The 22,257-nt window shown below is 35.6% G+C and overlaps 1 protein-coding gene across 7 annotated transcripts in view; it reads right to left on the bottom strand.

The window, feature by feature from the left end:
• Positions 1–22,257, bottom strand: part of LOC121383342 (ras GTPase-activating protein nGAP-like) — a 222,678-nt gene that overhangs the window by 73,904 nt on the left and 126,517 nt on the right. For 4 of the 7 annotated variants that reach the window (XM_041513308.1, XM_041513309.1, XM_041513315.1 and 1 more), the window contains 4 exons: positions 21,181–21,290; positions 18,707–18,810; positions 4,743–4,835; positions 752–796 (listed from right to left, as the gene is read on the bottom strand). In XM_041513308.1, coding sequence (XP_041369242.1) covers positions 752–796; positions 4,743–4,835; positions 18,707–18,810; positions 21,181–21,290 — 352 coding nt within the window. The remainder of the gene's footprint in view (positions 1–751; positions 797–4,742; positions 4,836–18,706; positions 18,811–21,180; positions 21,291–22,257) is intronic. The other 3 variants (XM_041513310.1, XM_041513311.1, XM_041513312.1) reach the window with 3 other exon arrangements.

The following is a 22,257-nucleotide window of genomic DNA, read 5'->3' as shown; positions in this document are numbered from 1 at the left end:
TGGATATCATACTGTCAGTTGAACTTACTGGCCAAACTGCTCTTTTAGTTATTACATACTGGCAGTTATTGTCCAGCTATTACATACACAGCCATTATTTCACTTTACTTAACTGTACACAGCAACATGTCATGTTTATACTAACACAACAATTCTGCAAAATTAGATGTCTCTCTTACCATAAATATTTTTGGTGCACAGTGATGAACATCCATACGTGCAACTATAAACCAAGTTTCACTGCACTGTGATGAACATCCATACGTGCAACTATAAACCAAGTTTCACTGCACTGTGATGAACATCCATACGTGCAACTATAAACCAAGTTTCACTGACCTAGAACTTACAGTTTGTGAGAAACTGATAAAAATGCAAAACTTTAATGTGAAATTTTAATTCAATAGTTCGATACTGTCAGAAAACTAATATTAATATCTATTTCTCACCTTTTTATATCATAAAGGCAACACAATAAAGAGAATAGAGTATCTTATGTTCATACTTGAACAATCTTAAACAAGATGCTAAAAATATTACTGCTGACACCATTTCTGTTTGAATTAGTACAACAACATGTGCATGTACATAATGTACTACACCTACAACATGACAGTGACATGAAAAGACAAGACAAAGAAGCGAGACAAAGAGTGGAACAAAAGCAATGATACTCATGGTGCAAACTACCAGACGACAATGATGGACGTGAAGTGAAGGAGAGAGAGAGATGAAATGAGGATGTTCCTACCATGTATGGTGATTTTCTGGCGTTCGAACAACACAGTCACATGGGCTGTTGTGAATAAAAAGACAACAATCAGCTATATAATACATGTACATGTATAAAGCAACAGTTGACAAATTGAAGCTGTATGGTCAGCACTCGGCAGTGTGATATAGTGCTCGTAATTCAATCAATAACTGAATGAATGGATAGACATATTATATTTGGCTAGACGGATGATTAGATGGATGGATAGATGGGTGGATGGATGAAAGGATGGATGGATGGATGGATGGTTTGGTGGATGAATGGATGGGTGGATGGATGGATGGATGGATGAATGGATGGATGGATGGATGGATGGATGGATGGATGGATGGATGGATGGATGGATGGATGGATGGATGGATGGATGGATGGATGTTTGGATGGATGGAAGGATAGATATATGGATGGAAGGATGTTTGGATGGATGGAAGGATGGATATATGGATGGATTGATTGATGGATGGATGGATGGATACATGGATGGATGGATTGGGTTAGGAGATGATTGGATGGGATGGGTTTGGTTATGTGATAAATAGATGGATGGCATAGAAAGTTTTTGAACTGATGAATGAAATATTAGTTTATATTGCTGCAAACATGTACAATGCAGTTCTAATAAAACCAAAACTTACACAATGCTATACAACAGCATCAATATCAATACTAATATAAATGATTAAATATTAAAATACACTAGAGACTGCACCTTTTATGGATCTGACGAATAACAATGCAATAATTAAAGTATATAGCCAATAACAATGCAAGTATCAAAGTACATCTGACCAATAACAATAAAAAGTATTAAAGTATATATGATGAATAACAATGCAAGTACATTATATCAAAGTACATTTAACCAATAATAATAATACAAGAATTAGTAGTAGATATGACCAATAACAATCCATGTGTCAAAGAAAATGTGACCAATAACAATCCATGTGTCAAAGAAAATTTGACCAATAACAATCCATGTATCAAAGAAAATTTGACCAATAACAATCCATGTATGATCCACAGCAGACACAACCAGTAAAAAGTAGATCTGACCATAAAATCAAAGGCACATGCATCAGAGTTGGAGATCTGGGCCCCGTTCCATGAATCGATCTTAGCATTATGATCTTCTTAAGTGCATAAGGTAGTTATGCATTTAAGGTGATCTTAGTGCTAAGATTGCTTCATGGAACGGGGCGATGAACAATAAATAATATATGTAACAAACCGGTAGTGATCTGATCTGTGTGCCAAGCATTTAAAGAACACCACATTCTTGTCCTGAAACATTTTAAACCCTGCCACAGTGGAACCTCGTTAGTCCGGACTCCAATAGTCCGGAATCCTCACCTTACAGACGTTTTTTTTGCAAAACGAAATGACCACTCAGTAAAGTTATTCATTAATCCAGATATTCAGCTTCCGGAACCGGACGGTCATAATTCTGAACCAAATGTAAAAAGTATAGGCAAATTGCTTTGTTTGACCGGTCTCTGCTGATTGAACATAAAAGTAATCCTCCAATTAAGGCAATTAATGCTCAAGGAATCGACAGAGATAAAATAGTTGCACGGGGTTTCACACCGCAGTTTATTTAACTATTCACCTGTGTTTATTTAGTGTTAGTCGGATAGAGCACAAGTGTTTGTTGTTTTTTAAAAATATAATTTCTTTGATCTATGACCAGACTGGCTGTTTTATTTTATGAAAAAAAACAATAATATTTCATTTTTAAAAGTGGGTAACTCTTGATCATACCCTACGGTACCCCATGACCTCGTTTTGTAACTACCCTCCTAACTTACCTGTATGATTTATTACTGAATATTGTTCATAATTGTTTTGGTGTCCAACTCAAGAGTATTGCCAGTCACCCAAAATAAAGACTAAAGAAACGTCTTTATATGTTATTGCTATCAAAACAATGGCTTGTGACTCTTTCACAAGTGGAACATTGCTCATTCAGTTTCACGCCGGTTTTGAGGAAGTTGTATTTCTGTGCTAGGGATGGAGGGATGTATCATGTTGACGTTTATATTATATCAGTAGATATAGCAGAAATGAATTATAATTTCACCATTTAATATGTTTAAAATATAATCTGTAAACGTAGAAACTTTAAACTAATAATGAATAACTGAGAAACAATATATGCATTCCTCAACAACGTACCCACTTCGTGGAAATGAACTCAACCACGTGGCCTAGATTTACAACATTAACTGGTACGACAAAACACGACTAATAAAATTTAAAACTTGTCGCTAGTAATCAAACATTTAGTATCAACAATGCAACATGTCTTAAACAGTATTTCATTTTATTTAATCGCATTTTCTAACTTTAAGACAAGCACCTGGCAGTACACTACTGAATAGTAGACTGGCCTCATGGACATGCAAATAGCGCTTATTCACACCACGAGGCAGATCATCAGAGCAAAACTGGTTGAAGAAATGTTTGGTTCTAAAAATCAAATGTGTTGTTTTTATTTTGTTTGTGAATCAAGGGAGGTTACTCATCACGTACATTTCAGTAATCCGGAAATTCATTAATCCGGACGGTTTTTTTAATAACCATACTTTCCGGACTAACGAGGTTCCACTGTATTGTCTAATGTTTTTGCTATAGCGCTTGAACTGCTTTAATCATTAAGATTCCTCCAGGTTGTTGCCAAAATTTCTATCTTGCTCCAAGATCACATTTATTTAAAGATACTCACTTGGTTAAAATTCATACCAAATAAATAAAGTATTCCAGAACACATTGTAATCATCAATACCAAAGGTAAAAGTCTGCTATTAAAGAATTAAAGAGTTAAAAACAATCAATGAAACCTTAACTAAACCTTTACCTGGCTTTTGTTTTTAAAACTAAGTTTAAATTGAATTAAAAAAAAACCTTGAAACTTCATCACAAAATAAAACCAATATGTAGAAGAATGACATCTTGAAAGAGAGGCCAAGAATGCAAGTGCAAATATGATCACATATTAGCTTTATATACAACCAAACTTTGACTTGACTTTAACGGAGTGTTAAAGGGTCTGATGGCTGTACACCTAGCAAGAAGCAACATGCCATTGACTGACAGAAGGCATTGCATGCAAGTCAAAAATACAGGCAACATAGCAGATTTTTCCAATACAGTATATCCAAAGCACAACAAGCACACATTTCCATAGAATAAAACTAGCTTGTGTTTAGTAGATGTAGACATATAACAGATTGTCCAAATTAAAGTTATGCAATTAATTTACATACTTACATTACACAAATAACAAAATAATCAAAGAGATTTTAATTTTGAAATCTTCAATTAACATTCCTGACATTGATTCCTCTGCACAAATTGACTTCTTTTAAACAAATTGACTTGTTACACAAATTGACTTGTACATATTTCATACAAAGTTATTTCTGTTTAAGATAATAGCATTAGGAATTAAGTACAGGATTTTGTTACTAATTTTCAATTACATGTGTTCATGAATAATTATACTATGAAATGAATACCACAAATTGGATTAATTCTTAACCTTGAGATTAAAAAAAAAAGATTACAGATGTTGAAAATATATATATAAACATTTTTAATAAAAGAATTTCTGATTTTATATTTATATTAATATAGATAATTAAGTTTATTTGCCATTCTGTCTCAATGAATTAAAATAAATGATAAAAGAAAAGAAAAAATACAATAACAAGAAAAACAACCTGCAAGTCTACTACAAAACAAACAAGAAGCGAAGTAGACCAATGCAGATGCACAAGTACATCAAACAATTGTAAACTTTAATTAAACAGCCAGCATACTACAAAACCAACATGGCCAAAAATAGACACACAAAAACATGCCCAACCAAATGAAAATCAAAGCAGCAAAAAACCCAGCCAGTATAATTAGGGTATGTACCCCAAATTAAAGGGGAGGTAACTCAATGAAAAGGGCAGGTACTCACAAGGCATGCCGATGTTCTGTGGGTTTTGGCGGGTTTCGTTTTCTATTGAGGCGACCCAAACTCATTGTGCGCTTCATTGAGCCCTTGAAGGAACTACAGGAGACAGCAAAACAAACTCAAATAGGAGAAAACAAAACAAAACACTGGGGAAAATCAAACAAAATAAAATAAACAAAGCTAAAAAGTGAAAGTGTGGGATGGTGATCTGGAACAAAATTCTCACGTAGAAAATCAAATAAATATCAACATAAAGAAGATAGGAAACTATACGACTATATAATGCTAATTAATAGTAAAACACATGCAAGATTAAACAAGGAGAATCTACATTACTACCATGACAACAAATACCAATATGAATCATATTATAGTGTAATTTCTGATCATTTTATATCATTATACACATGTAGACATTTATATTAATTTTTTGATGTCTAATGTAGAATAATTTATGTATATTGCATTTATTTCATGGTGTATGAAGGAGAAAACATTCTGACCAAATGAAATAAAGTTTCACAATTCAAATATTTCTCAAGTGTTTTGGGATTTTTGTTCTTGTTTTTAAAATTTTCATTTAAGGTATAGTCTGGAGTATGGTGCCTACTCAGCACATACTATTGTTAAAGCATCCAATTACAATGTATAAGCATTTTTATAACAAATAGACTAAACATTAAAATTATAAAATAAACTCTTTTCTTTTAATTAATGTATAATTTAAATAATAAAGATAAGCAATAAATGTGTGTTTTAACCTTAAATGAAAAGGTTTTTAGTAATAAAAGAAAATTATTTATATTGGTATTTGTTATGACAATAAATTGTTAATTAGTAACAATTAAAAAATAACATGAATTATGAACACTTCATCAGAAATGATAAAAAACCCATCTACTACTATCTATACAACCACATGCAATAATGATGCTCCACAAAGGTGATGATCCCGCATGTACAGACAGCCAACCAATCAAAGTTTTCATTTATAATAATAATAATTAAAAACTCCACAAAAAGCTCATTTGATTTTTGATCATAAAAATTAAGCTGTTAAAGTAAGCAAATGCTTTTAAAATAATACAAGAATGTTCAAAAATCAAAACCAATAATCAGAATGTTTGCTATCAGATGAACATTTTCAGTTCGATTTAAAATTCTGAAAAATATTAAGTTGGTTGTCCAGCATACATATTCTATTGTACTACTACCTACACAACATCAAATAACTAAAAGCACTACACACTAGTGATAGCACATGCATATAGTAGTAGTACCGAAGATAATAGTAAAATAAATAAATGAACTACAACATTGATAAAGATAGTTCTTAGTTTCTACATTGAATTACATACTAAACAGAATATGGACACCAATAAAATTCAACCACACATTTAAAAGTATTAATTTTTATTAATAATTAAGATATTAAGATAATGAAGTATCTTTTGGTTTGAATTTTTACTTTATAAACATGTATTTTTTTTATCTACTGTTAAAGATAATAATTTGAGCCATAAATGTTAGGTGATAATGATAAAGAAATTTTTTACCATGCCATGGTGACAGTGAATTGAGACCATTAAATTTACATTATATTATATAATATTTTTAAAGACTTGCTAACTGAACCCCAGAAAGTCATGCTTACGTTTACCCAATCACTTGAAAGTATTAAATTAACATTGTAAGCCGATTAGTTTTTAAAATGTTTAAGTAGATATCATTTTCTAAATCAAAATCTACTGTTACAAGTTCAGTTCATTCAATTTACAGGACTGAACACATTTTGACATATTTTCTGTTTGCAATGTAAAAGTAATACAACAGAAGGTTAACAAAAGGATATTTGTCACTATAAGTAATATTTCACAAACCATGAAAAGAAGAATAAGTGTATTGGATCCATTTAATACTCATTGATGAAGTTCCTGGTTAGGTCAATGGTAATATCTGATGACGTTAATGGTTAAGTCCATAACAACAGATGATGAAATTAATGGTTAGGTCCATGACCACAGATGATGGAGTTACTGGTTAGGTCCCTGACAACAGCTGATGGAGTTACCGGTTATGTCCCTGACAACAGCTGATGGAGTTACTGGTAAGGTCCATGACAACAGCTAATGGAGTTACTGGTAAGGTCCATGACAACAGCTGATGGAGTTACTAGTTATGTCCCTGACAACAGCTGATGGAGTCACTGATTAGGTCCATGACAACAGAATATCAGCTTACTGGTTTTATAAGTGTACAATAATTGAGGAAGTTATTAAATCCATGTCAGAGAAAAATAAAATAGCCGCTGGTTACTACAGATTTGTTAAGTTCATGACAACAGCTGGTGAAGTTACTGCAAGTTTGCTAAGTCCATAACGACAGCTGGTGAAGTTATTGCACGTTTGCTAAGTCCATAACGACAGCTTGTGAAGTTACTGCAAGTTTGCTATGTCCATAACGACAGCTGGTGAAGTTACTGCAGGTTTGCTAAGTCCATAACAACAGTTGGTGAAGTTACTGCTGGTTTAGTAAGTCCATGACAACAGCTGGTGAAGTTTCGGTTCATTTGGTACGTCTTGCTGAAGTTATTTGTAAAAGTGTCCACAGACAGAGAAATGAAGCTACTTGTTTGATAAGTTCACAGATTGTGAAGTCGCTATTTATTTATATGTTCCATAATATAAAAAACTGAAGTTACAAGTTTCATGGACCAAATTCAATTCAATGATTTATAACACTTTATCATGCCAGAAAACCCCCCAAAGTGTTAGTTTAGCTATTGCCCAACAACATCAAGGAGAGGGCCTCGTAAGTTTGATAACTTGTGCCCAGTCCATCTGTACCTTATATGCAATAAAATATGTTTTAATCAAGGAATTCAGTTGTCTGTAGACAAATCATTAATTTTCAATCAGTCAATGACAACTGCAGAGAAATCAGAGATTTTTAAACTCCATTATACCAATAAAGAAATCACTTAACAAGTCCATAATATCAACGAGTAACAGCAAATAAAGTCCATGATATCAAAGAAATCGGTCCTTTGGTAAATAAAAAAACAAATCCCAATGAATTAACAGGTCCAAATTTCCTTCAAGGAATTCAACAGTTTGGTGATACAATGAACAGCAAGAAAACCAGTGGATATACTGATGATATACCACAGCTAGTAAACTAACCTTGAGCATGAACACTAATGAAGACACGATTATAGAGTATAACGTGAGCCAAGAACCATACAGACAAACAGGAAAGCTGGATTAGAAAAGGAAGCTACTGCTGTTGACCGGGATGGTGAACACATGTACATCAGTGTACAGGTATCCTTCCTGCTCCTCACACTGAAGTGCACTTCACTATTACTATTCTCAGCACAGATCAAAGCGATCAGACAAGTGTTTTAAGTTGTACAGATAGCTTGATGTATGTTGTACATAACATACTGCATGAGCAGGCATGGAGTTGGAAATTATTGGAGAGGGTGTGTGTGGGGGGGGGGGGGGGGGGGGGGGGGGGGTGGGGAGCTGTAAAATTAGTGTAATGTATCAGTAATAGGTAGCACTGATAAATAAGACTCTTCACTTTATAGAAATACAAAATTAATCATTTGACAAAAACAAATAATGTTTGAATGTGTAGGGTGTGTGGGGTGTGGAGGGCAGATCCTTTGAGTCCCAACTTAAATGTACACTTGTAGAGGGTATCATTGTTAGGAGTATTCATTAACATACCTAGGAACAAGTTCAGATGAAGTAGCTGTCCCCATGACATTGTTACTGCCATCTTGCAACCTAGTTAATTTAGGCTATGGGCACTATACATGTAGTCATGGTTTAAACATTATACAATGAAATCTATAAAAACTATACCATGACGGGAACCTAATATTTATTAAATATAGACAGGATCTGGTGTTTAGAGGGACACCTTTTAAAATTTTACAAAATTCGGGACCATGAAACTTGGCTGGTTTTGACAGGATTCAAGGTTGTTCACGGTTCTGGTTTGTTCAGGGTTCTGGTTTGTTCAGGGTCCAGTTTAGTCAGGCTTTACTGTGTTTAATTAATAAGTGAGATTGTTGTTTAAAACTACATGTACATGCAACCTGAGGCTGTGAACAGAAGGGTTTTGTTGTACTTAGATTATCAATGACAGCGTGTAGATAAAACTGTGACTTAACCGAGTGCCGTTTCCTGTCTCTTTATCTTCACATTAATTAGAGACTACACCCAGCTTGTTATTGCATGGGGCAAACAATGAGCTTTGTGACCACTAAATAGCCTTTGATAATACAGTACATACCACCCACCTGGAGAAGAAAACCTAAACTGTGTTAAACTCAATCAGTGGTTTAAAACTAGGTATGTGGTAACACCAATGTTTAGACATGTAGGAATATTTGTTCAATCTGGACCTACAAGAACAATTTTTAATCAAAGGCTATTTGGCACTAGTGGTAACCTAGTGGTACCACACACTATGATGTTGCGGTTTTTTTTTATTATAGGCACATTCTTTACATGTAAAACACGCTGAAATAGTCAGGGAGCACTGGAGTAGGAAACATTCATGAAATCTGCTGACAGGAATTGATCCAATAGTCTGTCACACCTCAGTTTACACTACTGATAATGTATACTCCACTCTATTAAACTAACTCAATAACCTACCCGGTACTGCACTAAACTAATTGCCTATGCTTCTAACCTAATAACTTATTATTCTACTTTAATAAGACACTTGTGTACCAATTCAGGGGACAATATTTCAAAATCTTAGGTAACCGGAAGCCAGTTCACGTGAGTTTTACTTAGGTAACCGATTGATATCAGTTACGTGAATATAGTTCTTGTAACCGATGAGTCAGGCCTACCTAATCCTAAAACACTTGAACTACGGTTCTGTGCTACACTGGTGGTTCAAATGTATTTGAAAACAAATTGATTTTTACTTTCATTACTGATATATGGTACTTTAAATTTTAGAATGTAATAGTTCACCACGTAACCGATTGGCAGTTCTCGTGATTTCAAAGTTGCGTAACCGACACGCGAACAGAACAACGGTTCTCGTGAAATATTGTACCCTGCAATTCTTTTGTAAAAGTTTAATCATTTCCCCCCTTTTAAAAGGACAGGCTTTACAAGTTTGAGCAACCTGTATTTAAATCACCTTGTTGGGCATTAACAGCGATACTACTTTCCATACATCAACCTCCATATGACAACAAATGATTGAGGTGGTACTGTGGCTGTGATACAATAAGTAGACAGGCCCAGATTTCTCCAGGGTTGAAGGAAAGCATTAATTTGACCACTCTGGGGGGCTCGGGACATGGCACTGAGATCAATAGAATTTTTTATTTCAGTATCACAAGAAGCTTTTATTTATGGTCTTTTCACTGACAATGGGAGTCTGAGGTAAAGATATCATGCTTAAATAGGCAGATAATATGTTATTGATGTTTTTAGAGAAATTCAACGCATATTTGCTTTCACAGATGGTAAAGAAGATTTGTTGGAAAATAACTAACACTTTAAGTAAGCTATTTTCCTGTGGTCACTTTGCTGATGTTTCCCATAAACAATACTGTACATTACTTTGCAGACATTAAACTAATGTTTGTTTTCACCCTCTGACCTTTGACCTAGCTAGAGATGATTAAGTCATGTCCAAACTATTTATAGTATAGGAACAGTTTCCCAAACACTCCAGTGTTCACTGTAATTCCATAGCAACAGATATAATTTCGTATTAAATTAAATGTAAAAAATTAGAAAAACAAAAACTAAGTCCAAAAGACGTTTAGACAAAACCTGATTTGTGTAAGAAATCAATATAAACAGGTACCCGTACATCCTTTTAATCATGTATAGAAGTAAGTTCCTGTTTAACACAGCCTGTAGAATGAATACTTTACCGTTACAACACTCCACTAAACACATCTACATGTATAACACACATTTCAGTTCCCATTTTTTCAAAACTCCATGATGTGCCAAACATTTTACTTATTATTAAATTAGAATGAGCAGAATTTGGCAAGACACAGTCACGGCAATTGAATGTCTAGGACCATTACAACAATCATCACATACAAGGTGGAGTGGAAAAGAAAAGAGTGAGAGAAATGTTTTATAAACCTTTGTGTGGAACGGAGGGATGGACGTAGCCCAGTGGGAAAATGCTTGCTTGATGCACGGTTGGTCTAGGGTCGATCCTGTTGATGGGCCTATTGGGCTATTTCTCGCTCTAGCCAATGCACCACGACTGGCATATTAAAGGCCGTGGTATGTACTATCCTGTCTGTGGGATAGTGCATATAAAAGATTCCTTGCTACTAATGGAAAAAAATGTAGCATGTTTCATCTCTGTGACTGTGTCAAAATGACCATATGTTTGACGTCCAATAGCTGATGATTAATAAATCAATGTGCTCTAGTGGTGTCGTTAAACAAAACAATTTTTTTGTGTGTGGAACAAACTAGGCATTATAGCATCAACCACTAAAATGACAAAAATCATAATGACAAGAACAGTTCAGCTGATGAAGAGGTGAATATATTTTCAACAACTGGAATATGTGCAACTCTCCCCCAACCCTTCAGCTTTGCTTATGTGGCTAAAAAGACTAAACCTTCAGTAACCAACAAGAAAAGGTTTCTCTGTGGAAGATTGCTGTCCCACTTTCCGCCCTAGTTATAATCTTAATTAAAACAGATTACGGTTACTAGTATTTCATTTTCAAACTTTGCTGACTCTATGTGTATTTACATACTTTTTAATTTCCTCCTTTTTGCAATATGTGAATGTTTGTTGCATGAGATCTGGACCCAGCAAAAACTCCACAAACCAACAAGACACCCTCCCAGTCTTCTTATTTCTTCCATTTTATCCAAACCATTCCAAAGGGCAAAATGATAAGAAGACCCAAGACAAGCTTACAGGAAACGGGATTCACAAAACCACAAACACAGCAAAATTGTTTATGCAAGTTTTTAAAGGTCAAAGCCAATACGACACGATTCCTATCAGTATGTCAAACATTTTCCTGTACATTATTAACAGAAATAACAATCATCACAGATGCTATAAGCAAGTGCATCTTAAAAAGGTCAAATACAACCACTGAACACTTTCTGAGAAAAGCTGATGGTGAATGGTTGTGTGGCTCAACACCGGATATAAAATAAAAAGATAACAATATTGCATGTAAAAATTCCATATATGGAACTGGAAGGAAGGAAATGTTTTATTAACGACACACTCAACACATATTATTTACGGTTATATGGCGTCAGACATATGGTTAAGGACCACACAGATATTGAGGGATATATAGAACTGGATGCAAAAACATGTTACTACAGTGAAACTTCTCATAACTGGACCCTCTGTAAACCGAAATTCCCTCAAAACAGGATGTTTTTTGTGGTCCCTTTGCTGGAAAAACCATCACAGATGCCAGTCACACAATGAGAAATTGTCAACCTAATAGGGCAAGAACTAGGATGTTATATTGGCTGGGAAGAACCTTACATACGAAGTATACTAGTATGTAAATGCTGCTAAAAGACAGACGGCCACAGAAGAGAAATATGAAACCATGCAAAAACCAATAATGCTAAAGTTACCTAACAACCCAGGGCCCCGTTCCACAAAGTGATCTTAGTGCTAAGATCACCGTAAATGCATATGTTAGCTGTGCAGTTACGGTGATCTTAGGGCTAAGATCGCTTCGTGGAACGGGGCCCTGGCAATTAACCACGGCAATTGTCAATGCTGTGGAGATTGCTGCAGTGTTTTCAATGTTCCATAGCATTTATTTTGCATTTCAATTTTCTATGTCACTTTTCTTAGTTAATTGTTTATTTTTGCAATACCAAACCCACCCCACTCCCAAACCCTTCTCTCTTATACATTAACTGCATTTATTGGCTGCCACCTCACCAAAAGGTTTTGTAATCAAGAACAGCTAGGGGGGCAGAATGCAGCTCAGTGGTACAGTGCTCGGCTGATGCGTGATCGATCTAGGATCGATTCCCGTTGGTGGACCCACTGTGCAATTTCTCGTTCCAGCCAACGCTTCACAACTGGTGTAACAAAGGCCATTGTATGTACTATCCTATCTGTGGGATGGTGCATATAAAAGATCGCTTGCTGCTAATCGAAAAGAATAGCCCATGAAGTGGTGACAGCGGGTTTCCTCTCTCAATATGTGTGGTTATAACCATATGTCTGACGCTATATAACCGTAAATAAAATGTGTTCAAGTGCGTAGTTAAATAAACATTTCCTTCTTTCCTTCAAAGACACCTAAAAACCAACAACTATCCTTAAAATCAATAGCCTAACCACTTTGTCCTTCTGGTACAAAATATAACATGATGTCTTGTCAGAAGTCATTGGTCAAATGATTAGTCCAATCAAAATGCTGCTGACACTTTCTGGAGGAACACATCCCAGCTGACTGGTCTCACACCAGACTTGTTATTATACTTGTTAAGCTTCAATAAACACGAGGTGCAACCATAAAGCTGTTCCCAGGCAATCAATAAATATTGTAATTTCTGGAGTTGAAGAGAAAACACACACATTCTAAACAAGTGAAGCCAAGTATAACAGTCCAGTAAACAGGCAAATTAAACAATTTTATTATTTTCATTTCTGCCAGTCTGGAAATGATAACTAAAGAAAACCTGGCACAGACGTTATTGCTTTTCATTTCTACCTGTCTAAAACTGTTTGGATCATGGAAACTGAAAAAATAAATATTGGCAAAGTTATCACTTTCCAGGGCTGAAACTAATAACAGTTTAGACTAGAAGCTCAAATTCGGTCTGGACAATCTACAGAACAATCAACTGTGAAAAAACACCTTGCATACTTGTAATGTTCAACAAAATAAAGTTCAAGCATGATGTTCTGGGCATACATCTCAACTATATGGACTATTTGTTCAGTACAGCAGAATAATGGTTAGAACTTTGTTAATGTACAGTTAATGAGAAAGAAGTTGGCATTCTTCTTCAGTGGGCTGTTATAAAATGCAGTCTGAATCACATTTATAATCTACTACTGAATTACATGTATAGCCTGCTGCAACTAAACTGAGTTAAAGTTACAGTTTGGTTGGCTTAATGACACCACTACAGAACATTGATTTATTAATTGGATGTCAAACATGTGGTCATTCTGATATATAACCTTAGAGGAAACCCACTACGTTTCCATCAGTAGTAATAAAGGATATTTTACATGCACTTTCATAACAGACAGGACACACATACCACAGTCTTTGATATATCAGTCATGGGGCACTGGTTGGGAAGGTATAAGAATAAATCGGAGAATGGAACCACCAAAGGGGTTTGATCCTATGATCCAAACAGCTCAGGCGATTGATCTACAGACTGAGCTAGACCCCACCTGAGATGTGTGAAACCAAGCATGAAAACAAAATTAAATCTGACAAACACGGCAAACAAACACGGCAAACACAGCACACACACACACACACACACACACACATCCACACCCACACACACGTATGTTTGAAATTATAAATATGTCAGTAACCATGACAACATCATACATACACTTAGTACATATATATGATTTTAACTGCAGTGTTTTGAAGTTACCTGAAGTAAAAGAAATATATATAAGTAAGCTAGAACATACCAGCATTGCTTCGAAAACAAGCCACTTATAGTACCAACACTGAAGAATTACAAACTACTTATATAAAAAAACCTCACATCTTTAACTCACGCATGCAGCTTGGAAGAACTGAATCATAAGGTAAGACAGAAACCAAAAGAGGTAACTTATTCTCACTGCAAACAAGTCCATAAACCAAAGAAAGTGAGGTTGGACACTTTAGTTTTGAAAATATCTTTTGAACATTTAAACCAGCAAAGCAATGTAACATTATTAACTTCTAAACACATCTGTTTCAAACAGTAAAGAAAACATTTGATTTGCAACATAATATTTCTAAAAAAATTAAAATACTTGGAAGTTCAATTATTTCATTTGCAACCTGACTACCCTCAAAGACAGAATGGTTTGGCTTAATTTTTGTGAGTCTTACAGGATAGTGGATCACTCAGGTTACACCTGGCACTCGAGTTATTACAAAACAAGGAGAAACTAATCTCTTACAGGCTGGAGAAATTCCCAGCTCCAGAAACAAACAGGCAATGGTAAATCTTCAGCCATATGGCTTCACCTGCCTCCGAGATTGAATAATACAGATGAACTAACATACAACTCACTATCTAAAGGGTAAATAAGGACGAGATTGAATAATACAGATGAACTAACATACAACTCACTATCTAAAGGGTAAATAAGGACGAGATTGAATAATACAGATGAACTAACATACAACTCACTATCTAAAGGGTAAATAAGGACGAGACTGAATAATACAAATGAACTAACATACAACTCACTAATTATAGGGCAAATAAGGACGAGATTGAATAATACAAATGAACTAACATACAACTCACTATCTAAAGGGTAAATAAGGTCGGGATTGTATAATACAGATGAACTAACATACAACTCACTAATTATAGGGCAAATAAGGACGAGATTGAATAATACAGATAAACTAACATACAACTCACTATCTATAGGGCAAATAAGGACGAGATTGAATAATACAGATAAACTAACATACAACTCACTATCTATAGGGCAAATAAGGACGAGATTGAATAATACAGATGAACTAACATACAACTCACTATCTAAAGGGTAAATAAGGACGAGATTGAATAATACAGATGAACTAACATACAACTCACTATCTATAGGGCAAATAAGGATGAGATTGAATAATACAGATGAACTAACATACAACTCACTATCTAAAGGGTAAATGAGGATGTGCCTGCTCTTCTGGTCTTTGGACTGTGCTGCCCATGTTCCCTTGTCTTGTGATTGTCGGCTTGAGTGTGCGAACCTTGTGATTGTCAGTTTGAGTGTGCGAACCTCGCCTTGTCTTGTGATTGTCAGTTTGAGTGTGCGAACCTCGCCTTGTCTTGTGATTGTCAGTTTGAGAGTGCGAACCTTGTGATTGTCAGTTTGAGTGTGCGAACCTTGTGATTGTCAGTTTGAGTGTGCGAACCTCGCCTTGTCTTGTGATTGTCAGTTTGAGTGTGCGAACCTTGTGATTGTCAGTTTGAGTGTGCGAACCTTGTGATTGTCAGTTTGAGTGTGCGAACCTCACCTTGTCTTGTGATTGTCAGTTTGAGTGTGCGAACCTCACCTTGTCTTGTGATTGTCAGTTTGAGTGTGCGAACCTCGCCTTGTCTTGTGATTGTCAGTTTGAGTGTGCGAAACTTGTGATTGTCAGTTTGAGTGTGCGAACCTCACCTTGTCTTGTGATTGTCAGCTTGAGTGTGCGAACCTCGCCTTGTCTTGTGATTGTCAGTTTGAGTGTGAGAACCTTGTTACTGTCAGTTTGAGTGTGCGAACCTTGTGATTGTCGATTTGAGTGTGCGAACCTTGTGATTGTCAGTTTGAGTGTGCGAACCTTGTGATTGTCAGTTTGAGTGTGCGAACCTCGACTTGTCTTGTGATTGTCAGTTTGAGTGTGCGAACCTTGTGATTGTCAGTTTGAGTGTGCGAACCTTGTGATTGTCAGTTTGAGTGTGCGAACCTCGCCTTGTCTTGTGATTGTCAGTTTGAGTGTGCGAACCTCGCCTTGTCTTGTGATTGTCAGTTTGAGTGTGCGAACCTTGTGATTGTCAGTCTGAGTGTGCAAACCTCGTCTTGTCTTGTGATTGTCAGTTTGAGTGTGTGAACCCCGCCTTGTCGGATGGAAAGGCTGGCTCATGCCCGAACCTGTGCCCAGGACAGGCGTGTGCTATAACAACTCTTAATACTCTTAATGAGCACGTTAAACCATTTGGCTTGACTTGACTGAAACACCAAACCCTGTCTCTTGAATAAAACTGGTGAAGTCAGAGGTGGAGTCCACAACAGGTGTGCTTGAACACTTCTCTGATGGAAGCATGCCATAAATTACCCGGTACCCAATCCACACCAAAACAGTGGCAGTTTCATTTCTACTATGAAATATGCAATTGCGAAACAAAATAAAAAATTGCGAAAGAATTTTCGGTTTGGCGAAAAAATTTGCAAAAGATTTTTTCCCCCATCTGATTTTTAAAACCAAACATTTCTTCAACCAGTTTTGTTCTGTTGATCCACCTCATGGTGTAAATAAGTGCTATTTGCATGTCTGTGAGCCAGTCTACTATTCAATAGTGTACTGCCAGCTGCTTGTCGTAAAGTTAGAAAACGCGATTAAATAAATTTAAATACTCTTTAAGTCATGTTGCATTGTTGATACCAAATGTCTGATTACTAGCGACAACAAGTTTTAAATTTTATTAGTCGTGTTTTATCATACCGGTTACGTTGTAAATCTAGGTCACATGGCTGAAAATAGCCACCCAGGGCTAGCACTGGAATTATTTTACTACTACTACTACTACACACACACACACACACACACAGACACACACAGACACACACACAGACACACACACACACACACACACACACACACACACACACACACACACACACACACACACACACACAGACACACACACACACACACACACACAGACACACACAGACACACACACACACACACAGACACACACACACAGACACACACACACAGACACACACACACACAGACACACACAGACACACACACACACACACAGACACACACACACACACGTGTGTGGTGTTATTTTATAAATATTAAAATGTTTATTTGTGTATACAGCAAAACATTTAGTGTTTATTTGTGCACATATATTTTATGTTACATTGTACTCTTTTTACAGCTGTATTTTTATATTCAAATAGGAACTTTAATTTAATTTTCAAAGAAGTTTACCAATGGGTTTGATAGAAGATTACAATATAGAAAGATATGAATTGTTTGCAATGTTGCATTCCTGTATAACATTAAGTTTATTTTTACTTTTTTTTATTATTCCAACCAGACATACACATGATTTATACCAAATGCTATGTGCTGTCATGTCTTGTAAAAAGAAATACCATTAAAGAAAAATGTATGACAAATTTTTTCTAACATACATATGAATGTTCTGAATAAAGAAAAACAAGAGAAAAAGCTTCCCTAAAATATTACACAACACAAACACCAATGAAAAAGATTGTCTGATAAACTACAACACAGAAATGCCAATGAAAAAGCCTGTCTGAAAAACCAATGAAAAAGATTGTTTTGAAAAACTACAACACACTAACACCAATGAAAAAGCTTTCTGATAAACAACACACACCAATGAAAAAGAGTGTCTCAAAAACTACAAATTACTAACACCAATGAAAAAGCTTTCTGATAAACAACAACACACACCAATGAAAAAGAGTGTCTCAAAAACTACAAATTACTAACACCAATGAAAAAGACTGAGAAAAACTACCAAATACCTATGTAACACCAATGATATAAGCTTGTTTGAAATAAGCACACACATGGTAAAAGCTTGAAACTCACTAAAACTATCTAAAAATATAATAAAAACTTCAAAACGTCTCTGTCAGCATTGTCTGAAAAGAATACACTCAAACATGTTCTAAAACCAGGCATCGAAATAAGCACGGTAACCCATAAACAGCTTACCATAAATTACGGATATGTATACATTTATAAAGTTTACAAGTCAGATTATCATTCCTTCACAACCATGCTGGTACCTTGATGTTTATTTATATCACTGTTCGTTTTGTACTGATACTTGTGTCTTTGTTCAAAATTGTTTTAGGAGCACAAAATACCATTCTCGACTACCATGACATGTGGTAAGCTCCTGGTAACTTGAATGACCACTCATGACTTATTTCGATGCGTGTAAAAGTCACCATGTATTTCACGCGTTATGTGTACTTACGTATCATTGTCTGAGAATCCTGGCACAGAGCGCTTGCGGTCCAACTTGGTGACGCTCTTCGTTCTCTTGAGATTACTTTTGAAGCCTTTCTTTGTGAAGAAATTCTACAAAAATTAAAATCATCAGTACAGCAACATGTTATATCTTCCACTCACAATGCTTCTAAACATTCCCCACTCAGCTAGCTTCAGTTTTAACATTTTATATCTGGATTATAAAAAAACTAGAACGTTGCAGAGCTTTATTTCTTTAATAAAAATTTACAATATTACTAAACAGTAAATGAAACCCACCTGAATAACAAAATGTACAATTATTAAGTGCAGAATATGTGAGTATTATCTGGTTTATTTTTAACCTATTTTTATAATCTGCCATAATATCAGGCCCGTAGGACGGATTTTCAAAGTGGGGGGCTCATTTTTATGGTTATTCTATCGTCAGGTTTCCGTATTAGCATTATAAGACATTTTAAAGTCCCGAAATAAAAACTGGCGAAAAAAGAGGTGCGGCTGAGCCCCTCCCCCCCCCCCCCCCCCCCCCCCCAGCTCCTACGGGCCTGAATATTATATCTCATGAAAACAAAATTTATCATATCATATTTGAATTAAACATTTCAAGTTACTGAGAACAGGATGATTCATTTACATTGAAGTCTAGTAATCAACCCATTGGGCTATTTCTCTTTCCAGCCAGTGCACAATGATTTGTATATCAAAGGCTGTGGTATGGGCTATCTTGTCAGTTGAATGGTACATATAAAAGATGCCTTGCTACTAATGGAAAAATATAGGCTTTTCTCTCTAAGACTACAAGTAAAAATCACCAAATGTTTGACATCCAATAGTCGATGATTAACAAATCAATGTTCTCTAGTGGTGTCTTAAAACAAACTTTAACTTTTTATACATGCAGTAACCAAAATGTGACATGCTTGTCAAGATCAATTTATGTTGGGGTTTGATATTCAACCCCTACAATTGTCCATGGCAATGGCAATGCCAAGGAGATTGCCACGGAGTTTATAACTCTCCATGACACTTTCTTTGCTGTCGACTCTTATTAGATTCTTTTTCACGGCATGTTTTTTGTTGTAAACATTGTTTTTCTATTGCAGGGTTTATATGTTTGTAAACATATCACATTTTGAAAACCTTGCAAGCAGTTTATTAGTGTTATAATCATTCAAGTATTAAAGTGACAGACAATAGTTTTTAAACACTAAGGCATATGTTTCACTATTAGAGCCATTTATGAATGAATGAAGGAAATGTTTTATTTAACGATGCACTCAACACATTTTATTTATGGTTATATGGCATCAGACATACGGTTAAAGACCACACAGATATATATAGAGAGAAAACCCGCTGTCGCCACTTCATGGGCTACTCTTTTTGATTAGCAGCAAGGGTTCTTTTATATGCACCATATGCATCAAGCGAGCGCTTTACCACTGGGCTAGGTCCCGCCCCAGCCGTTTATGATCACTGAAATAATACATTACTTAGATTTTATTTTTTAGATTATCCATGTCCGTAAATCCAAAGTGTTTTTGGTCATTCTGGTGTTTCTAATACCACAAAATGCATTTTTCATATTTTTAAAATGCACATGCATCTGAGAAGTAACAGTTATGGTGATAAGAGTTCCAGCCTGTTTTTAAGAGTATTTCCACATTTCAACATCACAGACTCTTGTTTAACTCTGTTGTAACTTTATCCAAATGTGTTACAGGTTTGTAAATTAACTAAATTTAGTGTCCAGTTTTATGGGTTTAAACTAGGGTCTGTGACTTTAAACTTATGGTAATAATAAACCAAATAACTTACAGCTGGGTCAAAGTTCGAGGTGCACCAAACTTTTGATAGAGAAGTCCTATGATTGGTGATAAATGTGAGTGTGTTGGTTGTAAACAAATTTAGTTTCATCTGGGCAAAAAAAGGTATGCAGTTTTATTTCATCTAATACCACTGTGTCAAGCAGCCTTGTGCTTGAAACATGTATGTAGTACCTGTAAACAAAAGTACTCAAATTTTGTGCGAAACTAGGGGTATTGTAAAAACATCTGGTTATACCAAACATGAGCCATGGAAGGAACCATTTTTTGCGGTTAATAATTTGAGGTATGGGTTGTAGTACTGATATGTATGGGTCATAGTTTGGTTGATATACTGCATATAGTGTTTTTAAACCCAAACATTAACGTGGTCACCTATGGGATTTTATTTGGTATACAGTGAAACCTCTCAAGACCAGACCCTCTGTAAACCGGAATTCCCTCAAACCAGACGCTTTACAGAGTCCCTTTTTAAAAACCAGGACAGAACTTAACCTCTGTAAACTAGATCCCTCTTAAAACCGGACATTTTTCTTGGTCCCAAGGGTATCCGGTTTAGAGGGGTTTCCCTGTAGTACAACCTTATATGACTATCACCATCACTGAGGAGTGAGTTTAAATGAGAGGATCGTACCACAAATCGTGATGAAGATGATGAGCTGTCCATGGTGTCATCCAGGCTCGATGACACCAAGGGGAGGCTACCCCTCCTTTCACTGGTGGCAACCTTCTCAAATGACGAGTCTGAAAGTAATAAAAAACAAAGAGTTTAAAATGAAATCTGTCAATAAACTGTTATCAGGAAAGTGAGCAAATGGTATTAAAAGACTGAGTATAGGATAATATTGCAATAAATGATTTTCATGTTGCAGAACCACTGCATGAATTGTTGCTTCCAAAAATAAAATGATAATAAAATATTCTAATGGTAGGCATTTTTCCAGACACGTAATAAATGTAGGGGCATGGGCTTGAGGATAAATATACATCTTTTTCGGTCTGACTCTATATAAATAAAGATTAAACCTTAAATTGTGTCTGCTTTCACACATTATTAAATGAAAGTGTTTAGGAGACAAAACAAGTTCAATTGAAATGTTAACATGATAACACCACTGACCACAAATGTGTATCCATCTACTAATAAAATCACAAATGTTGTTATTGTTGAGGGGCAGTAAATAACCGTTACAGACTGAGCACACAGAAAATGAGGAGTAAAATAGTTGCGTTAATGATCTCTCAGAGCAGTCAAAAAACTCTTCACTGACTGAGTATAAATACACATGTACATCTATCCGGCCAGAGATCATAAAAGAAGACCAAGTCTGTTAATTTATTTGTTATGCACAAACTGAAATATATAACAAACAGTAAGTATGATTGTATTCGCTATATGAGGCTACAATCCTGTAATCCTTGTGTACAGACAGCCCTCATTAAGTCACTAAAACCATCAACTTGAGGCTGGCAGGCACCGGGTTCGAATCCCAGTATAGGCTTCTAACCAGAGTCATTTTAAACTAATTTAATAGCCACTACATTGACTTTCCTTTTACTGATCATAACACCCCAGGTAGCTGAGGTATGTGCACAGGACAGCATGCTTAAAGCTCAAAAGGATACAAGCATGAAAATAATTATAGGAGAAAAGCAACAACAAAGGTCATGATAGACCATTAACATCACAAATGTCATATAACAGTACTGG

Source organism: Gigantopelta aegis, chromosome 10 (genome assembly GCF_016097555.1).
Source record: "Gigantopelta aegis isolate Gae_Host chromosome 10, Gae_host_genome, whole genome shotgun sequence".
Lineage (NCBI taxonomy): Eukaryota > Metazoa > Mollusca > Gastropoda > Neomphalida > Peltospiridae > Gigantopelta > Gigantopelta aegis.
This window is presented reverse-complemented; position numbering and strand designations above follow the sequence as displayed.